The 18,727-nt window shown below is 44.9% G+C and overlaps 1 protein-coding gene across 9 annotated transcripts in view; it reads left to right on the top strand.

Annotated features, from left to right (window-relative positions):
- The window catches only part of NDST2 (N-deacetylase and N-sulfotransferase 2), a 138,276-nt gene extending 119,549 nt beyond the window's left edge, over window positions 1-18,727 (top strand). For 7 of the 9 annotated variants that reach the window (XM_026055800.1, XM_026055798.1, XM_026055796.1 and 4 more), the window contains 8 exons: window positions 4,027-4,209; window positions 4,966-5,062; window positions 6,418-6,541; window positions 8,101-8,275; window positions 8,533-8,703; window positions 10,645-10,754; window positions 12,439-12,541; window positions 12,722-18,727. In XM_026055800.1, the coding sequence (XP_025911585.1) occupies window positions 4,027-4,209; window positions 4,966-5,062; window positions 6,418-6,541; window positions 8,101-8,275; window positions 8,533-8,703; window positions 10,645-10,754; window positions 12,439-12,541; window positions 12,722-12,847 (1,089 nt within the window). In that variant the 3' untranslated portion in view covers window positions 12,848-18,727. The remainder of the gene's footprint in view (window positions 1-4,026; window positions 4,210-4,965; window positions 5,063-6,417; window positions 6,542-8,100; window positions 8,276-8,532; window positions 8,704-10,644; window positions 10,755-12,438; window positions 12,542-12,721) is intronic. The other 2 variants (XR_003251912.1, XR_003251911.1) reach the window with 2 other exon arrangements.

The following is an 18,727-nucleotide window of genomic DNA, read 5'->3' as shown; positions in this document are numbered from 1 at the left end:
TGGCACCTGTTGTCATCCCTTTCTCTGCATGGGCATTATTACCCTGCCAGATTTAGGCAGTGATTTTTAAAACATCTATCTCATAAACATTGCTAAAGATAATGATGTTTGTTCTCTTCTTTTCTCAAAACTTCAAAACTCTTACCATGTTATTTCTCTTTTAGTGCCTCTAATCCTAGAGCTGTCATACTGATAAAACCCTTGCAGCGCATTTTGGGTGCATCACACAGGTCGTAATTTACAACCAGGCCCTGTGTTTCTGAAGGTTAGCCTGTGACCGCCTTTGGTTTTGGTGTATGTCCTCTCCCTAGGTGCCTGATCTGCAGAAGATAGGAGTCCATTACAGCCCTAGCTAAAAGGTTTAGGGGTTCGTACTTCCAATTCTGGAGGCTGCTATTTAGCCCCCATCGCCAGAGACAGAAGTGTTATTGTTACACACAAGGAAATCCACCTGTGTAATAAAACTCCGCAGGAAGCGGAAAACTGTTCTTTGCATTACATATCGAGGGATCACTGATATCATTGGTCAGATGTAAAGAAACTGCTTTCTTCTCTCAACAGCTGAGACTTGTGCTTTTCTGTGTTTTGGTTCCTGTATCTAAGGTGATTTTCACCTTGTCCCACTTCATAATAGTCAGAAGAACAGCTATGAAATTTAAGAGTTCTGGGTTTCTCTTGGAAAGTCAGTTGCCAAAATATAATCCAGAGATCATTGCTGGTCTGGGAGGCTGTGCCAAGGAACTCGTAGAGTTTAATGGGTAGAGCTACCCATTAAAATTTTGCTGATATGCATGCAATGGTCTATGCTACTGGCAGTGATTTGTATTCCAAAACGTTTGGGAAGATTGTGCTCTGGTGTGGGATAGGCTTGTGTCAGATTTAGTGTTGGCTCTTCGTGGTGACTTTCAGAAGGGTTTCAGGCTCTGTCAGCTGCTTCCAGTGTGCTTAGTTTTGTTTCGTGGTGGCAGTGGAGTTTCTCTCCCTGTGAGCACTGAAGGCCTGTGCTCTCAGCTCCTCTTCATTGCTCCTGTTTGCACAGCAGCTCAGACCCTTGCGTTCCTCCCCTTGCTGATAAAGCCATCTCCCAGACTTGATAGAAAGCTGGCCAGCCCTGCAGCCCCAGCAGTGATCCGTAGCAGACTTGAGCCAGTCTCTTTCAGTCTTTTCTGGTGCTTCCAGCTCCCTTTGAGGGAATGTACACAGTCAGGAATCTCCAAGCCTGTGTGCGTATGCGCTCCACAGTGCAAACAGATGATGTTTGATCTCCTGACTAGTGAAAAGGTCTGAAGTCAGGAATGAGAATAGCTGTTGATGCTCAGTGGATAGGCTGCCATGTGCCCTATCTGTATTTCCCAGAAGCAAAGGGAATGTTTTTGATGATTTCGTACAAACACTTCTGCTCATACCATGTACTAGACAGGTTATTGCTGTGCCCACAGCTACTTGTTATGTATTGCAAGGACTCTCCTACCCTCCCACTTTCTGTATTTCAGGCTCTCTGCCCTTTTTCTCCCATCCTTCCTCAGTGTTAAGGAGGGGAAATCATGGCATGATGATGGTGCAAGAGAAGGGGAGAGGAGGGAGACATCGCTACCAAGACAGTCCCAGGGGTCACTGGGTGCGAGTGAGAGGGATGGATGGACAGGGCTTGAACATGGGTTATGTCAGCGTATGTCAAACATAAATCTAGGTTATGTTTTGGTAGTGGTAGCCATGGCAAGGCAGAGAGCAGGCTGCCAGGCCCGTTTTAACAGGGCAGGTGTATTACAGGACCTGACTACACACTCGGAAGTACAGGGAAACAGCTCTTTAGTTGTGTTTATCTTGCCTTCTTGTAAGTCCAATTGCTTGGGACTGTTTGCAGATAACAGCATTATCTGGGTGAGCAATGGTTGGCCTGAAGATTTTACTGAATGTAGTCAATCTTGAGACATAGTTTCTAACCTGGGTCACATGCAGCATTTTTCATCCTGGAAATCTTGAAAGTGTCCTTGGTGGCAACCTGTGTCCTTCCTCCTGCAGTACTTGGTTTAAGCCAGTGAGTTAGGCACTTCATACAGCAAACGCTTCTTCTGAATGTTTCACCAGCAAGTCAAAGGGATGAGCCAGCTGCTAGCTGTCACACTACCTTCTTGGCGTCTCCCAGAAATAGCCAAAGACAACATGAGATGCATCCTCTTGCCTTCTGATGTAGTCAATGACATGGCCCTGCGGTTATATAGAAAACCTTTCTGTCCTTTGCTCTGTGTTGTATTTAGCACATCCTTCTTACACAACAGTACCAAGCCCACGCTGCTCTTTGACGCGTAGGTACCGGGGGCTGTCCGGCAGGGCCTCTCTGTCAGCTTTGTGGGAAACCAGAAGTGAAGAATTTACAGGCAGATGAACGTGATGAATCTTCAGCTCTGCTTCCCATCCATGTGTCCCAGCATCCTACCAAGCATAATCTACCAGCATAACTGTTTGCTGTTGCCTACCTTCAGGTGGTGCAACCCTGGTGTGCAAGCACTGTATGGACAGGACTAAATACACCTCCACACTGTCTTGACACAAATAGATACTAAGAGATGCTATCTGTCCATACCTCTAGTCACACTGACACTAGTCCATGGTGACATAGGGCAGAAAACTGAATTCAGACCTCCTGAGTGCCAGCAAATGACTTCATCCCAAGACCGTCTGTCTCCTGCTTCCCCCTCTTGCCCTTCCCTCCTGCGGGTGGGAAGGCCATTGCTGCCCCCTGCCAGTGAAGCCTGTTGTTGCCTCCTGACCTCCCCTGGCAGCACGAGGGTTCAGCCCTGAGCTGTGCAGCAGCAGGTGCCCTTTCAGCTACTGAGACCTCTTCCCCTCCCTGCACCAGCAGACACTGGGGAGCGGGGAGTGCTAAGTCATCCACATAATCGTCCTTCCACTGGCCTTAATGTTCTGCTTCTGTTTTGCTAACTTCTAGCCTTGATGTGGTTTTGTGACTGGCAAAGAGCTGTTGTGCTGCAGGCAGTGGGATGCCCAATTTCATGGGATCCGTCAAAGCCACACACTGAACTCAAGCTGAGGGCACTCTTTTGCACTCTTTTCCAAGAGTTAAAATGTTGAAAAGCAAACAGGAGGAGAATGAATCTGCTTGAGAGAGGAGATGGCTTGGCAAGGCAAAGATAGAACATCAACTCCTGGGCACTGCAGTGCAGGCAGGGACTTCCATGCGTGCTTAGTGCCACTTTGCCTAAGGGCTTATGCCCTCAAGCTTGACAGGAAATTTTTCAGGGGCTGCGCACATTGCAGGCCTCTGGAGAGCTAAAACCTTACCAGCTGGTGTCCTTTCCTAGGACAGTGTCCTAGTGTCGTGTCTCTTTATATGCCATATTCAGTTCCCCAGATACTCTTCTTTGTACTTTAAAGTGTGAATTTTCAATTGTTCCTGTACATTCAAGGTATCCGCTCCAAACTGAATGAAAGCTAGATTCCCTTAGACACCAGCTGTGGGCCTAGAAATAGCTCCTGTGGAAATTGTCCCTTGTGAAAGCTGTACCTTTTGCCACTGCGCTCTGGTCTGCAGCATGCTGCCCCTCTCCCTGGCCTGCTTCCCAGCTGGAGCAGACACTCCAGCTAGATATACTTCGTGTCTCAGGGGGAGGAAGGGAAGGTTCCACTTTCTCATGAAGGGAGCTTTGCAAGGTTTTGATTAGGAGCGAGTCACTGAGTAACCTTTCTTCCCCTAGATGGCCCAGAGGCACTTGAATGGGATTTTGAAACTGTGCTGGATTCATGGCCTGGGCTTATTGAGATAACCCTGGGGTTACTGAGAGGTGTGTGTCCTTCCTTCTCTCCTGAGTTCTTGCTGCTTTGCAAGAGGTAGATTTCTTTCATTTTTCATCAAGGCAGTGCCATATTCTGACAGATGCACATTCATCAGCCCAGTCAGCAAGGACAGTGAGATATGAGCAGCCTCTTGCTGACAGTGGGATCAAGCCAGGAGGACACAATACTATTATCCAAATTATCAGTATCCCACATCCTTCCTATTTGCAGATCAGCATCTTCATGACCCACCTGTCTAACTACGGAAATGACCGTCTGGGACTGTACACTTTTGAGAGCCTGGTCAAGTTTGTGCAGTGCTGGACCAACCTTCGCCTGCAAACGCTGCCCCCTGTCCAACTCGCAAAGAAGTACTTTGAAATCTTTCCCCAGGAGAAGAATCCCTTATGGCAGGTGAGAAGGCAGTTTTAACCTCTGGTAGTGGTTTCCTGCATTTAAGTCCGGTGAGACTGCTGATCCAGAGCACAGAGTGGTGACACATAAGCTTTCTAGGTTTAACCTTTGTGGCCTGAGGCTGCAAGTGCCAAATTGCAATGTGGAAGGGATGGGGAAGTGGGAACAGTAGGCTTAGGGACAGAGATTGCTGTCCTAAGGGACCTTGGCAGGGTTTGCAGGCATTTGGATAATTGAAGATTGATGTGAAATGTTAAGTGTGTGAGGAAGGACCCTGTTTGGTGCTGGAGGAGCTTGCAGGCTTGTTAATGTGATTAATCTTAAAGTAATTTCACACCACAGAATTCGTGTTCATTAAATAAAAACATGCTTATTTCATTTCATCCCAGTGCAGAGCTCTCTGCATGGTAATGAGCAGATGAAATTAACTGAAGGTGATAGAGTTGTCTGTCTGCCAGAAGTTCACAGATGCTGAGCTGTACTACCATGGTGGCCCAGCCCAGCACGGCTGCACAGGGCAAGGCCTGTAGTTAATGCTTTCAAAGGGACTTTGGCTTCTGCGTCACTTCTGAGCTTTTTAAAATGTTCCCGTGTGCTTTTATCTAAGCCTTCTTGATGCCTGCCAAAGGAGCAGTGTGGTTGTGAAGTGTTCTTCATATGCTAATAGCATGTTCCCTAGAGGACTGGCCTTCCAGCTTTTCCTCCCATTTCCATTAGCTCCTGCAGTAATACTTAATCCCATCACTTGTGCTGCAGAATCCATGTGACGATAAGAGGCACAAGGATATCTGGTCCAAAGAGAAAACATGTGATCGGCTTCCGAAGTTCCTCATCGTGGGACCTCAGAAAACTGGTAACGTGAATACTTTATCTAAAGATAGATTGCAGCTTCCATCTCATTCCTCCGGAAAGGAGAGCTGGAAAGGCCCATGTTGTAGATCTGTGTGGCTGCTCTTTGTGCAAGCTGCCAAATGACCACAGAGGACATTTCAGAGAGTCTCAGATTTGTTCTACCCTAGATTTGGCAAGCCCATCGGTACTTTGCACCTTAGCACTCTGCTTGTATCAGTCCTGGTTTGCAGGGAAAAGCCCTACCTGCTGAGCTGTGTTTTGGCTTTTCCACACAAACTCAGAGAAACAGTGACCTTTCTTAGTTTGTCATAAGACATAAGCTGTCAGCAGGACTAACCACGCGCTCCTAGCAACGTTAGGATGAATGCCCCCTAGTGCTTTCCTTGCGACAGATCTGTGTACCCGCCACATGCTCCATGTCACTGTCAGTAGGAGGTAGTGATCCTCTTTTGTCTGACCTCTGTCAACACCTCCTAACTGCTGTGGCATCGTGGTTGGCAGTTACATGGCTATCCAGAAATACTGTCCCGAGGAGTCACTGCTAGCCTGAAGAGAGCAAAATCTCTTCAGCCAGAGACAGGTCTTCAAACCTTGGCTTTCTCTGTAGTGCAGCAAAAAAGCAGCTGCCAGCCATGCACAGAGACAGTGGTCCTGGCCTGTGGGAGGAGGCTTGTCCCAGCCAAGCTGCTGCCTGCGTCACTGCGAAGCTCTGTTGGCATGTGTGCAGCGCCGGCACTCCTGAATCATGGCCTGGGCTGCTCGCAGTGGCACAGTAAGAAAACCCTCCTCTCAGCTGGTTTATTGGCCTGCTGGAGCCTTGCAGCTCTGCGTTGAGCAGAATTATCAGGCTTCGCTGGCTGAGGGAAAACATCTGCAGCAGAGGCAGGCCAAGCCGTCCCTTGCTGAACTCCCTTCCGAGGGCACTAATGTCGTCCCTAACACATCTCCTTCCCAAACGCATACTGCCCTACAGTACCCAGGCCGTCTCCCATTTGGCAGGTGTGGGTCCTGCCACACGGTGGTGTGGCCGTGCTACATAGGAAAAAGAGATGGGGGTAGCCCAGCCATGTTCACGTGCCTGTTAGCAGAGAACACAAGATGGCTGACGTGATGATGGCTGTCATGGTAAGGAGGTGAGCTAAATCAGCTGTGTGAGTTGAAGCCTGCGGTTGAACTGCTGATCCCAAACTGCTTCGGCATCACTGCTGTTTTAACCTGCATGAGTTAAGGGGTGGGTTAGCCATGCAGGCAAGGAGTGTGCCCATTGGGGGGCTGATGTTTGTGGTGTAGATAAAGCCTTTCGCTCAGCCAAGCGTTGTGTATGACCCAGGTCCTGTTAACTGGTTCCTGTTGCAGGCACAACAGCTGTGCACTTCTTCTTGACCATGCATCCAGCTGTCACCAGTAACTTTCCAAGTCCATCCACCTTTGAGGAAATCCAGTTTTTTAATGGACCCAACTATCATAAAGGAATTGATTGGTAAGAATCCTGACTCTTGTGCTCTTCTATGGTAAGTTGCACTCATGTTGTCTTCTCCTGAGTCTCCCTATATGTACCCTGTCCACTTCAGCCTTCTTAGTAGCTTCTCCATTTCTGACCAGCTGTTTGCATTGCTGTTACACAGTGCATGTTCTCTGTTTTCCTCCTAACCCATCTGCTTAGTCCCAGGATCAGGACTGGTAGTTTCTGATCTTAGTGACTGTTGGCCAGAAGAATTCTAGGCCTGATTTTTCCCAAGCTTTAAAAATTTAAAGAATCTTTGTTGAATCCACAGCCATCATGAGATTTTCTCTCCTTTGACATGCAAAACTGACAATGGTGTGCTCTCTAAAAAAAAAAGTTCTTCATGGTCTCTGAGTTAAGACACACAGGACAGGGGACAGCCTCCATGCTGTTGTTCTGGGCCCTTTAGACTTAGAGATGTCACTGCATTCCTTACACCGACTGCAGAGTCTCTTTGGCCACATGCATACCCTGATTTTTACCTGTACAAGTATGCAATTATGATAAAGTAAGTGTTTCTCTCTGGTGGAGTAATACCAGTGTCACTGTGGCACTATTATGCCACTATGTTTCCAGGCAGAGAAATTTTAAAGGCTTTTCTTGCTTGAAGTATGAACTCTGGGTCCACCCTGGCATTGCACTCCCTAAAGCGTAGCTCTGAGGGATGGCGGTGTGGCAGTAAGGCATTCTGCTATGGGATTTGTTTCCCCAACAGTTGCAGGAGAACTTGTCTGACTTCTCTGAGCATTTAGAGGACAGTTGAAAAGATATTGGAGGGCTGGTGGTACTTGAGTGAAGCTAATGTGAATCGGCACCACAGAGTAGCTGTGTTAGCTGATAGGCCTTGAAAGCCCAGGCTTTCATGTGCATCCCCTGGAAAAGTCATCCAACTTGAGTTGAATATAGCATCATGTGCAAGGGGAGAATCTTGGTGTTGAGGATGGAAATTTCAGCAGAGCCGTCAGGTACTTTACAGTGTTCTGTCCCCCCACTACCCCTCTCCCCTCCCATTACTCAAATACCTTACACTTTCTGTTTCATTAATTTTACGAGATCCTGTAAGGTAGAGCAGTTTCTCAGCTGTGAACTGAGGTGCAAAGAGACGAATGATTTACCCAGGTCTAAACCAGAGGTCAGTGGCAGGGCAGGCAGTTGATCCTGATCAGCACCCTTACTCTTGGGCAAACCTTCTTCTGTCCTGCTTTTAAAGATATTTTTGCAAACCTGGAGCTTGCAACTAGTCCTCTACCCTCAGCCTTGTACTGCCACTACACCAGGACTTGGGGAGTGCACTCGCAAGAAGATAATTCCTTATCCCTTTTATTGTCTCCTACTTTCTATCCTGCGCTCCACCATCCCTTTCCAAGTCATTCCTCTGCCCCAACTTTGCACTGGTTTGCTCACTCATTGCATTGCTGGGGAGGTGCAGTTGTTCTGTGAGCCACGTCTGTCAAGGAGGTGCGAGGGCATCGTTTTGCTGTGTACCATTTCTCTGTCGGGCCGTGCTGCTCACTAGCATCCCGTCCATTTGGCAGGTACATGGAATTCTTCCCCATCCCTTCCAATGCCAGCACAGACTTCATGTTTGAGAAGAGTGCCAATTACTTTGACACAGAGGTGGTACCGAAACGTGGTGCAGCCCTGCTTCCTCGAGCCAAAATCATTACTGTTCTGATCAACCCTGCTGACCGAGCCTACTCATGGTACCAGGTGAGCTCCCTGCACCACTCTGCTGGGGAAGGCTAGGGAGAGATCCCAGTTGGGTGAGGCAGAAGGCTGTGAATCCATTTCCAGAGGGAGGCCAAGGGAGGTGGTACAGGCTGCCCCTGAGTGTGGACAGTTATGGACAAAGGCATTGGTAGGTCTTTGTGCTTAGAGTCAGTGGGGTCTGCACAGAGATGTGTATGCTGGCAGGGGAAAGGTGGAATTTTGTGTTTCTGCTCCCTAATTTGGCATATGTTTTTCAGCACCAACGTGCTCGCAACGACCCTGTGGCGCTCAATTACACCTTCTACCAGGTGATCTCTGCAAAATCCCAGGCCCCTCAGGAACTGCGCAACCTGCAAAGCCGATGCCTGCTCCCTGGCTGGTATTCAACTCATCTGGAGCGTTGGCTAACATACTATCCCTCTGGGCAGGTAGGAGGTTTGGCAATAGGATGAAACAGGTTAATGATGCCCTGACATTGCTGACTTTGGATGGAATCATGCAAAACCCTTGGACCCAGGGACTGAACACTGCAGTCTGGCCTGAAGCTGAGATGACAGAACAGAGCCCCTTGTGTGTTGATTGCAGAGGAGAGGAAAACTCTCTTTATTGCTTTCTCTCATTCTGTTTTCATTTCACCTTTTGTCTTGTCTTTTGGAACAAGAACCACCACTTGCTTCCTTCTAGTATGAGCCGATAAGGGATCAGGCTTGCAAACTTCAGTTTTGTACTTTATTGCATTTGTAAAATCTCATTTGGGACCCGGAATCTGCAGGTTGCTGAGTAAAAGTAAACATGTGCAAGAGGAGACTGTGATCTCCCAGACAGCTCCACGGTATTGAGAAGTTCAGGAAGAGCAGTGTTAGCATTCCCTTCCTTTCATCTTGGCAGCCTGCAGCCCTGCGATCCTCTTCAGGCCCAGAGGGTATTCAGCTACTTGCTGTGGTTTTATTGCTTTAAGGACAGGCTCTTGCACTTGGCCACTTGTTAGTTCCCATGTTGTGAAGCCTTTAGCCCTCTGCTGAGGGGAAATTTCACTGCAGATGTGTCAGGATTCTGTGTTTTGTTTGTACATTTGCAAAAAGTCAATTAATATACACTAGAGATCATTTTAGTTTCTAAATTCCCAAGAAATTTATAAACTGTCTAATGTGTTGTGAGTCTGGAAATATTTTTTCAAGTTCCTTTCTGCTGCTCTCAGACAGTCTATAATCCAGCAGAGCCTTGAACGCATATTTAGTCAATTATTCTCTGGAGAAGCAGCAGCCTCAACTTCACATGATAGATCTACCAAGACTAAAAGAGAGAAGGGAAAACAAAGCAGAGACTTACACCTCTGGTTACCATCAGACTAGGGCTAGTGCAAACCAGCTTTTTGTCAGGGAATATTTAGCAGAAAGAGCAACTAACTGGTGCCACATCACAAGGAGAAGCAGTGGCAGGAAGGAACTCCTCCAAGACAGTGTGATGTGTAGTCAGAAGCTATTGTATTAATCCCGCCATTCATGCCTTGTGTGTGACTGAGAATTACGAATTTAACTAACAGCTCAACCTGCCTCCTTCATTAACCAGTAAGAGGTAGGAGCAAGTTACTGCATTCCTCCTATATTTGTGAAGTTGGAGCAAGCAAGTAAACATAGACTGTTCCTGCATAAAGTGCAAAGGCTTGTGCCTCATTGCCTTACTATTCCTGGAGGTTACTACTGTGAGGAATGATGGAACCAAAGAAATGTGTGATCACTGCTTAAAAATAGAGGGGAAAAAAAAAGCATTGCCACTCTTCCTGGTACCTTTGCACTGACACACCATCCCCTGCATTGGTACTTGCTATGGGTCAGGGTCCCATCTTCCCCAGACTTCAGTTCATGTTACTGTTTCTGTACTGTGTTCTTTGGAGTAGGTAAGCCATTAGCACAAAATACTGTTATTGCTTATTATACACGTAATGGGAGAATAATCATACATTACAGAAGAATATTTAGCATAATAACTACAGGCATCTTAGAAAGGACGGATAAAATGTCCAAAGACCAACTATAATTCATGCTAGTGCTGGACCTCGATGCTCAGTTACAAGAATTTGGCCAAAGACAAGTTTATTAAGGAAAGCTTGTTGGGATCTACTGTCTTATGGTACTTGTTGCCCTTATCACAGCTTCTGTGTCTCTGGTGAGAAACAGGCCAAGTCCCCCCCAGTCTTCTCACCATGTTGCCCTAGAACTAACAGTACATACTACAGGAGCTGTTACTCAGTGCTGAGGCCATGGCAGTTTCAGGAACCAGGACGCTCACGGGTGTCCTTCAGCACGACACACCCGAGTGTCTCAGGTCTGAGCTGCTGTCAGAGGCTGAGGTGGCCGTTCTCGTTTCAGATTCTCATAGTGGATGGTCAGGAGCTGAGACACAACCCTGTCTCTGTAATGGACAGCATCCAGAAGTTCTTGGGTGTTACACCACTCTTCAACTACATCCAGGCCCTCAGGTAAGGAAATCATTATGTGGCTCTGTGTGTGCGTGTGTGTGAACACAGCTAATAGTTACAAGCTAGATGGCACAGTTAGTTAGCAGTTGCAGCGTCAGCTTGACAGCAGTCTTCCCCTGAGAAAGCGTTTGTCTCTTGCTAGCCCTGTCTCACCCCTCTTATGCAGGGACTGAAAGCTGCACTAGAGGGTGTAAAGATTTTAAAGAAGCTTTATTGGCAGAGTATGGTGCTACTAAGCACTTGGCTGGAAGAATACTTCTTATCTCTGACCACACAACCTGCAAAGGTTTCAGAGGTTATGCCTAACCCTAAAACTAGGTTCAGATAGTTGTGTTCAGATAGTATGAGGTACTAGGCTTAAGACTGGAATTGTAACTTAGTCTTTCCAGAAGTGAAGGTGGATGTTTCTTGGCACTGTGGTGGAGGAACATGAAGTTGTCCACAACAGTAATTCCTATGTTTTCCATTGGGTCTTTGTGGTTTCTGAGCAGGTGCTTGGAATTATTAGAGCTCCTTATGCTTTGTGTTAGACCTTGAATCTGGCAGAAGGCAAGAGATGGTGTGATAAAATGTGTGACAACTCACGTCTTTACCTAGATGGAGATTCAGGACTCATCCCACAGTTTTGAGGTAGAGGGTCAATTCTTATTGCAGAAGACTTGGACTTGACAGGTGCCCTGAGCTATCTGTGGAAGTGCTAGAAGATGCACTACCTTGCTGCACTGAAGTTGAAGGACATATTGCTCAGGTGTTGCTGTGTGCCTCTCGACAGTGCAGTTAGTCTGAGTAGATTTAGTGCTAGCTGAAGCTAAACTGTGGCAATACTGGGCTTCAGTAGAAGCTCTGCAAATCTACTGGAGATCCTGAATATTGCCCTTGGCAGCTGAAACCTGTGCTTTCACATCTTTTCTGTTATCACAACCTATGCTAGCTAAGGGTAGTGGGTGCTATGTGTATGTGTGCACGTGTATGTTTACTTTAACAGTAAAGTGAGAGTTGAATCAGGTCAGTTCTCCTCTTACAGTTGTTTTCCAAATGGGTGGCACAAGGCTCCCCAGGGGAGGGCAGATTTACAGAAATGGCTGAATATTCTTACAGGCTGAACTTGTCAAAGCACATGAGGTGATGGTAGGTGGATTATTTACAGTAGTATTACTGGCTGTTATGTTTCACCTCCTGTTCAGCCAGTGTCAGAAAAGAGGCAGTGTTGGTCAGCTTGCCTCAGGGTTTGGTAGAGGTATTTGCTCAGACCTTCAGCCTGTTCAGGGGCATGACAGACATGGTTTCCAACATTGCTTTAAACCTATGTTTTAGCAAGGGGAGAAAAGCTTAGGCTTTAAGCATGCAGGGGCTTCTCTGACACTTCTCAATTACAGAGGAGCTTTAAAAGAATTTACTTGTAGTGAAACATTGCTTTTTTTTATTTTTTTTTCTTGAAAGCTTAATGGGCAGAGATGATAACACCAAGTTTCCTTTCAAATTTTGCATAAAGCTGAAACAGTCATGGTTATAGAAGATTTCTTGTCAAAGCACTGGAGTGCCAAAAAAATGAACCAGTAGCATAAAAAGCCCTACCAAACCCAGTTTTTAAACCCTGAAATGGAAAATACCTACAGAGTGTTAATTTCTACTATTACTAATTGGGCATGTGGCTGTACCTGCTAAAGATAAGTGTCCTTTTCAGATTTGATGAAGCAAAAGGATTTTGGTGCCAGCTGCTAGATGGAGGAAAGACTAAATGCCTAGGAAAGAGTAAAGGAAGAAAATACCCTGATATGGATGTCTCAGTGAGTAACCATCTCATATTTGTTGGCAGCAAGAGATGTAGAAACTTGAGATGCAATGAGCAAACAAACCTGGATTTTCCTACCATCATCTAAGTCCTAGATGACCTATGGAACAGTGATTAAAAAGTGGTGAGAGTAGCATTTTATTTCATGCTAATATTATCTGTCTTTTCCACACAGTCACGGCTGTTCCTAAGAGACTTCTATCGGGAACACAACATTGAATTATCCAAGCTGATGAACAGACTTGGACAACCACTTCCAACCTGGCTCCGAGAGGAACTGCAGAATTCCAGCTGGAGCTGAGAGGGACTCCCTTGTCCCCAGTGCCACTGGGATGTGTGGTGCTCTAATGCGTGCTACGATGCCATCTCTTGTCAAGCCAAAACAACTGGACAAATGAGCAGGAGCAGAGAACATACATACATGTGGAGCACTTCCCTACCTTTGGGAAGGGCTGCTGCCTCTGACACTGCCCTGGGGCAGGGAATGCAAATCACATGCTTGAGTATTAATGGTGTGTTACACTTTGACTCTTACTTACAGGGAGGATTTAAAATGCCTGCCCCGCTTTGAGCAGGAGGAGAGCGCACATTAACGCTTTATGTTTAAAATGCTCAGTGTATGAAACAGGCACTAGCTGAAGGGTTAATGTCTTACTCCCCTGAGTCCACTAAAAAAGAATTAAGAGGTGAGCCCACTGCTGAGAAAAGCACAGCAGCTTAATGAGAGGGGAATCTAGTCCAGTGAACCCCAGCTTTACCTAGTAGTCTAATTTGGCAACAACAGATGGAAGGAGGACTCCCTCTGCAGAGTGCAGTGGTGGTGATCACTACTTACAGTGCTATGGTGCGTGGCTCCTGGGAATTGCACCAGCCCTCTGCCCTGCTTGCAGACAGAGGTAACAGATACCTCTCCTGGTCTGCAGCATTGCTGGTGTGATATGGGGTCCAGTGAGCTTGGTCAAGGGGCAGAGGGAGATGAGGCAGAGCCGCAGATATCAATGCAGAAAATGTGTTTGTTTGTTAATTTAGGGAAAAGGTTGCCATATGTGGCAACATGGCTGGGTAACAGGTATTTTTCTGCAGGGATTTTTAACCATTTCAAAAGCTAGAGACCCCAAGCAGTAACATTGTCCCCTTAGAGTACTTCCAAGCTGTGTTAGTGCAGCACAGCAGCTGGGGGAGGCCAGAGCTCAGGTACTTGTAAAATAAGGCTGATACAGGTGAAGCCAGACAGGCCAGTTCCCCATGTCTAATCAGCTTCAAAAAAATTGCAACATTTTTCTCTTTTCAGCAGCTCCAGGGCCCCTACCAAGTATGCTGATAACTAGCATCTGTTTAATCCCCCTGCAGTCCAACAATCCAAGGAGAAAGGCAAAAACCAGGTAAAAGTAAGTATCACTCAGATGTAAAGGGAAGGCTTAGAGGTAGAAGTGGTTTCCTGTATCCAAAAGGGGCAGTTTGCTACTTCTGCAGCAGACAGTCAAGTAACTATGCTAAGGTGCTTTGCCTCCTCCTGCAATTGCTGGATTATTATTCTCAGAATAATTCCTCCAGCACATGGTTGTACATGTTTTTTCCTGCTGAGTGATGGCTTCTGAAGTCCTTTGGGCCATCTTCCCTCCCCCAGGCACAGATGTTTCTTAAAGACTGCTGCTGTTCCAGAGAGGGGCAGGATCCATATAAACACAAGATTATGGCAACTTCCACAGCTTTCATAGGCTCCTTTTCTCCTATCAGAGGAGAGAGGTTGCTTCAACCAAGCTTTTCCATTGAGCCTTAGGTATTGTGTATTTCTGAATGGTGCATTTACCATTGTATGTAAATGTATATAGTATGCAATATAGTATTTTATTTCATGTGCCCTTGGAAAGGGTAATTTTGTGCAGCCAAAAAAAAAAAGGACAGAAAGAATAGAAAACTCTCTCTCACTCCTGTTACAGAGAAGAGCCCAACGTCCTGCACTGGATTCATGTATAGCATCATTCACATTGAATGATAATGAAGAAATTCTTGGCTCTTGAAGCTGAGCACAAGTGTCTGAATAAAGGCTAGAAGTAGTAGTAAGTGGATTCAATAAATGTACTACTTATTTTTCTTCTTTGTGATGGTTTGGAGTGATGTCATGGACCCTGGGCTGGTAGAAGGGGTAAGAAAAACTGAAGAACCTATCCAGGCCCTACAGGTAAAATTTGGGAAGGCAACAAAGGTATTTTAACCACAATTGTATGTTATTACTGCTGCAGAAACAGTGTTCTAAGCCTTCTTTCTCTGCACATGTACCTACAGGCTTGCAGAAGCCAGCACAGCACACACAACCTGGAGTAGACTCAGTCTTACTGATTTGCACTAATGATGACTCTTGAGCCAGTCCCAGCCACTGCAGCCCTAGGATTTCCTACTCAGTAGCGACAGAGCTTTGCTGTGCACCTCCTGTCCAGGTGTGCTTCCACCATGTGGCCTTGGCCAGCAGCCCAGGAGCAGACCTACAGTAATAAGCAACTTTACATTCAACTGTTTGTTAGTAAAATATTAACTAGTCACAGTTGTGACAGCATTATAAAATAGCCTTACAGCTCTCACTTCACCAAGCATTTCAGAAACAAAAACAGCATGAACAGAGCAGGTATTTTTATATGCTGCCACAGGAGGAGGCTCCCAGGACCAATGCTATGATACTCCATTAAGCACAGAAGCTCCCTTGCTTCTCTTAATCCATTACAGGTTATCACTCACTTACATAATGACTTGAGGCTTCACTTCAACCTATAGTAAATCTGTGAGGAGTTGGATTCAAAGATACAAAAAAATAAAATAAAATCAAGGTACCAGCAATAAATCCTGGGTGGGGCTCACTAAATGTCAGGGCTGCTATACTAGAGATAGATAGTTCTTCAATTAGGTCAGCAAAGGGCAGCTGTGCATTTTCAGTGACTGTTTATCCTTCCTTCATTTCTGTGCCATGTTAGTTCTTACTGCTTATGATAATGGAAAACAAATCAGTTGCTGTGGCCTGGTCCAAATGTGTAATGTCCTCATCTGATTTAGCTGATGAAGAGCCATTTTAAAATATGGTAACACCTTCTTAAAGTACATTGCTGCAGAACAATCCCTTCAAAGCCAGGCATCCCTTCAAAGCTGTGGAAATGAGACACCTGCTCCTAAACTTAAGAGAAGCTCTAAAACATCTGAAGACCAACAAGGGACATCTTTTCCAGTGAGATAAGCAGATTACCAGAGACTAAGCATTAGTCATTTACAGTATATTTCTGACCATTACACCTCATTTTGATACCGGAAATTGCAAATAAMTGTAGCCTTCTCGCATCACTATTTAAGAGACACTTCTTTGTGGTAAGTAAGTAGCTAATATTCAAGACAAAGAAAGGGTCAGGCACAAAACATTACCTGAGAATTTAGTTTTGTAATGTATTAAGAATATTTTTGTCTGTCTGGTGCATAGTAAATCTGACCATTTAAAAAGGAGTAATTCAATCCAGGTATCAGAAATGCCTGCAGTTTTAATATAAAGTAATAGTCAGTGCAGGTCACATGTCAGAACTGGAAGTATGCCTGACACGTAAGAATTGGCAAAACAGTAAGAAACAACTTTTTTTTACAGAAAGCCATCAGACCATATATACCAACCTCAGCAAAGAAAGCTCAGCACGTGAAACTGAAAATTCTGCGCCCTCAGGGCCTCTGGAACGCAAGCAGGAAGATGCTTAAAAGTAGGCTGCCCCCTCTTCCTACTAGGTACAGGAAATACAGGGCTATGCTGGCAACGGGTATGATTCTCAGCTATAGAGTAAAGACATTTTAAGGGAAAGGGGAGAATTTCTTTGTAAGCAGCAGCAAGGACCAACTCTACATGAAACCTGATACCTGAAAACTAAAATTTTCAATTGACAGCACTGCGAAGACACATTCCTGGCAGAAACTTGCAGATACTGGAAGTCAGAAAGAAACAAAAAACTTTTATATTAATCTAACAAAGAACCTGATCTAATAAACTGGCCCTGTTGTTTACTATACATCACAGTCAGCTGGCAAGAGAATACTTTGATCTCACACTAAGCAAAGTCCCTCTATAATTTTCCCAGTCATTTTGCTATGTCAGCATTAAGAGGGCAAGTAAAGGAATGACAAATAGAACTGAACATGCATGTTTATCCCTTTGCTGCATCTTGAGTGTCTCCTGGCTGACACCATGCACCTGTGAGCAAGCCACCAAGTCAGTGGAAGCTAACACACACAAGTGTTTTCAGCAGGCTGCCCCAACTCCCTTCATTCAGTAGGACATGGATTGAGTGAGTACTGCTGCCTCCCTTCCAGTTACTAAGACTTCACTTACAGTGTTTCTTTCTCTTTTTTGTCTTAAGAGCTTGTGGAAGACCAAAGAGTAAACGCAGAGTTAAGATTAGGCATTAGCTCTCATCTCTGAAAAATGCTTTACAAGCTGGTATTGCTACAATACATGTACAGTGTAATTGAGTACTCCAACACGTTCGTCTCCACTACTCTTGAATATGCAGAAATAGATTTAATCTATTTTAGAGTGGGCTTTTCTTCCAAGACTCCATTCCCCCTGCTCATCTTTCTTTATATCTTTATCAACTTCTCCAGTTGCGCCAAAATGCTTGTGGAACAGCATGTCTGTAATTTTGTGAAACCTCTCCCAGCAGTCTGAAATCCAGCTCAAGTCTACTTCTCTTATGGTAACAGGATCATAAACCGGAATGCTCCCAAAGTCCTGCAAATATAAAGCCACTGGAAAAGGTGCTTTTCAGGACTTATAACAACCATATCTTGCCCTTGAAAGCCCTGCACAACTGTTGCCACCATCACAGTGCATAAAAGTACTGCCCTCAAACTAACTCCCAAACTTCTAAACAAACAATGAACCTCTCCTGGCTGACTTAAATGAAGCAAAATAAAGTATAAAATTGGAGGAGATGATTGTGGAGAACCCTTCCACTTTCACTACAGCTATGTATACTGTATACAATAGATTTTTTTTTTTTTTTTGGTAGCATTTTTCCCCAATAGCTCACATCTCCTTCATGGCAATAAAGTAATTGTGCAGTGCAGTACAGTATTATTTTAAGTAGTCATACTATAACTGTACAAAGGCAACACTAAAAAGGAAAAAAAAAAAATCCACTACTTACAGAGCATGATAATTGTCTTTATACCAACAATTAACAATATACAGCTGTGAAGTTACCTTGCAACAGATTGCAAAGCTTGCATTTGGAAGTTACCACTGAGAAAAAGCATTTACTAAGCACAGGCTGAAACAAACTGTAGCACAGAATACTCCCAATCTGCCCTTACAACTTTCCCAGCTTAATTCCACTCTTTGACATGCCCCCCCCCAAAGTTCAAGTACCCTTAAAATGGAAACAGTAAGCAGGAAGAAGTTCAAAAGCCACATTTTACTTGGGGAGGGGAGATTTTATAAATATATATAAATATATATAAAAATATTTATATATATAAAGGAGGACCCTCTTTCCTGTTATTTTTTTCCATAATCATGCCATATGGAGCTTAAATTAGGGCCAAGAAAGAGAAAATTATTTAGGTAGATAGCAGATAAAATACGCTGCATAAAGTGTAGTTGAGAGCTGTTTGCTCTATCAGCAAGGATTAAAAGCAAAGTCATAGGACAGTTGTGGTCCTCAAAAAAAACAAAACTCCTAGGAAGTCCTGATAGTACAACCTGCCCTTTTAATTTTTCAATTTAGATAGATAGATAGAAAAATGCAATCAGCAGCAGACTGTGAGGAGCCTTTTCAGTCTGGGCAATCTCTTACCCAGGTGCATCTTGGACATTTCATTTTAATAGCCTGCCTAATTTCTAGGTAAGACATTGGCAGGTTTTTCCAACTCCTACAGAAAACTTTTCATATTTGTGTCAAGTTACAACCTAAACATACCAGGAGGAAGTATTAAGAGTCTTCACTGACATGGATCTTGCTTCTGCTTTTTCTGTTGACTCTGGGTCTTGCAAGACTATTATTTCATCCATTCTAGCACTGTGCAGCGATAGCCAAGCTAGCTCTAAATGAGCTGGGAAAGCAAAAAGCCTGTAATCTGCTCTGAAATAGTGCTAGACTTGATAAAAGTTAAACCCTACCTGGTTTGAGAACTAAAAAAAAAACAAAAAACAAAAAACAAA

Source organism: Apteryx rowi, unplaced genomic scaffold (assembly GCF_003343035.1).
Source record: "Apteryx rowi isolate R43461 unplaced genomic scaffold, aptRow1 scaffold_126, whole genome shotgun sequence".
NCBI classification, from domain to species: Eukaryota; Metazoa; Chordata; class Aves; order Apterygiformes; family Apterygidae; genus Apteryx; species Apteryx rowi.
Note: the sequence above shows the minus strand (reverse complement) of the source record. Positions and strands in the feature narration are given on the sequence as shown.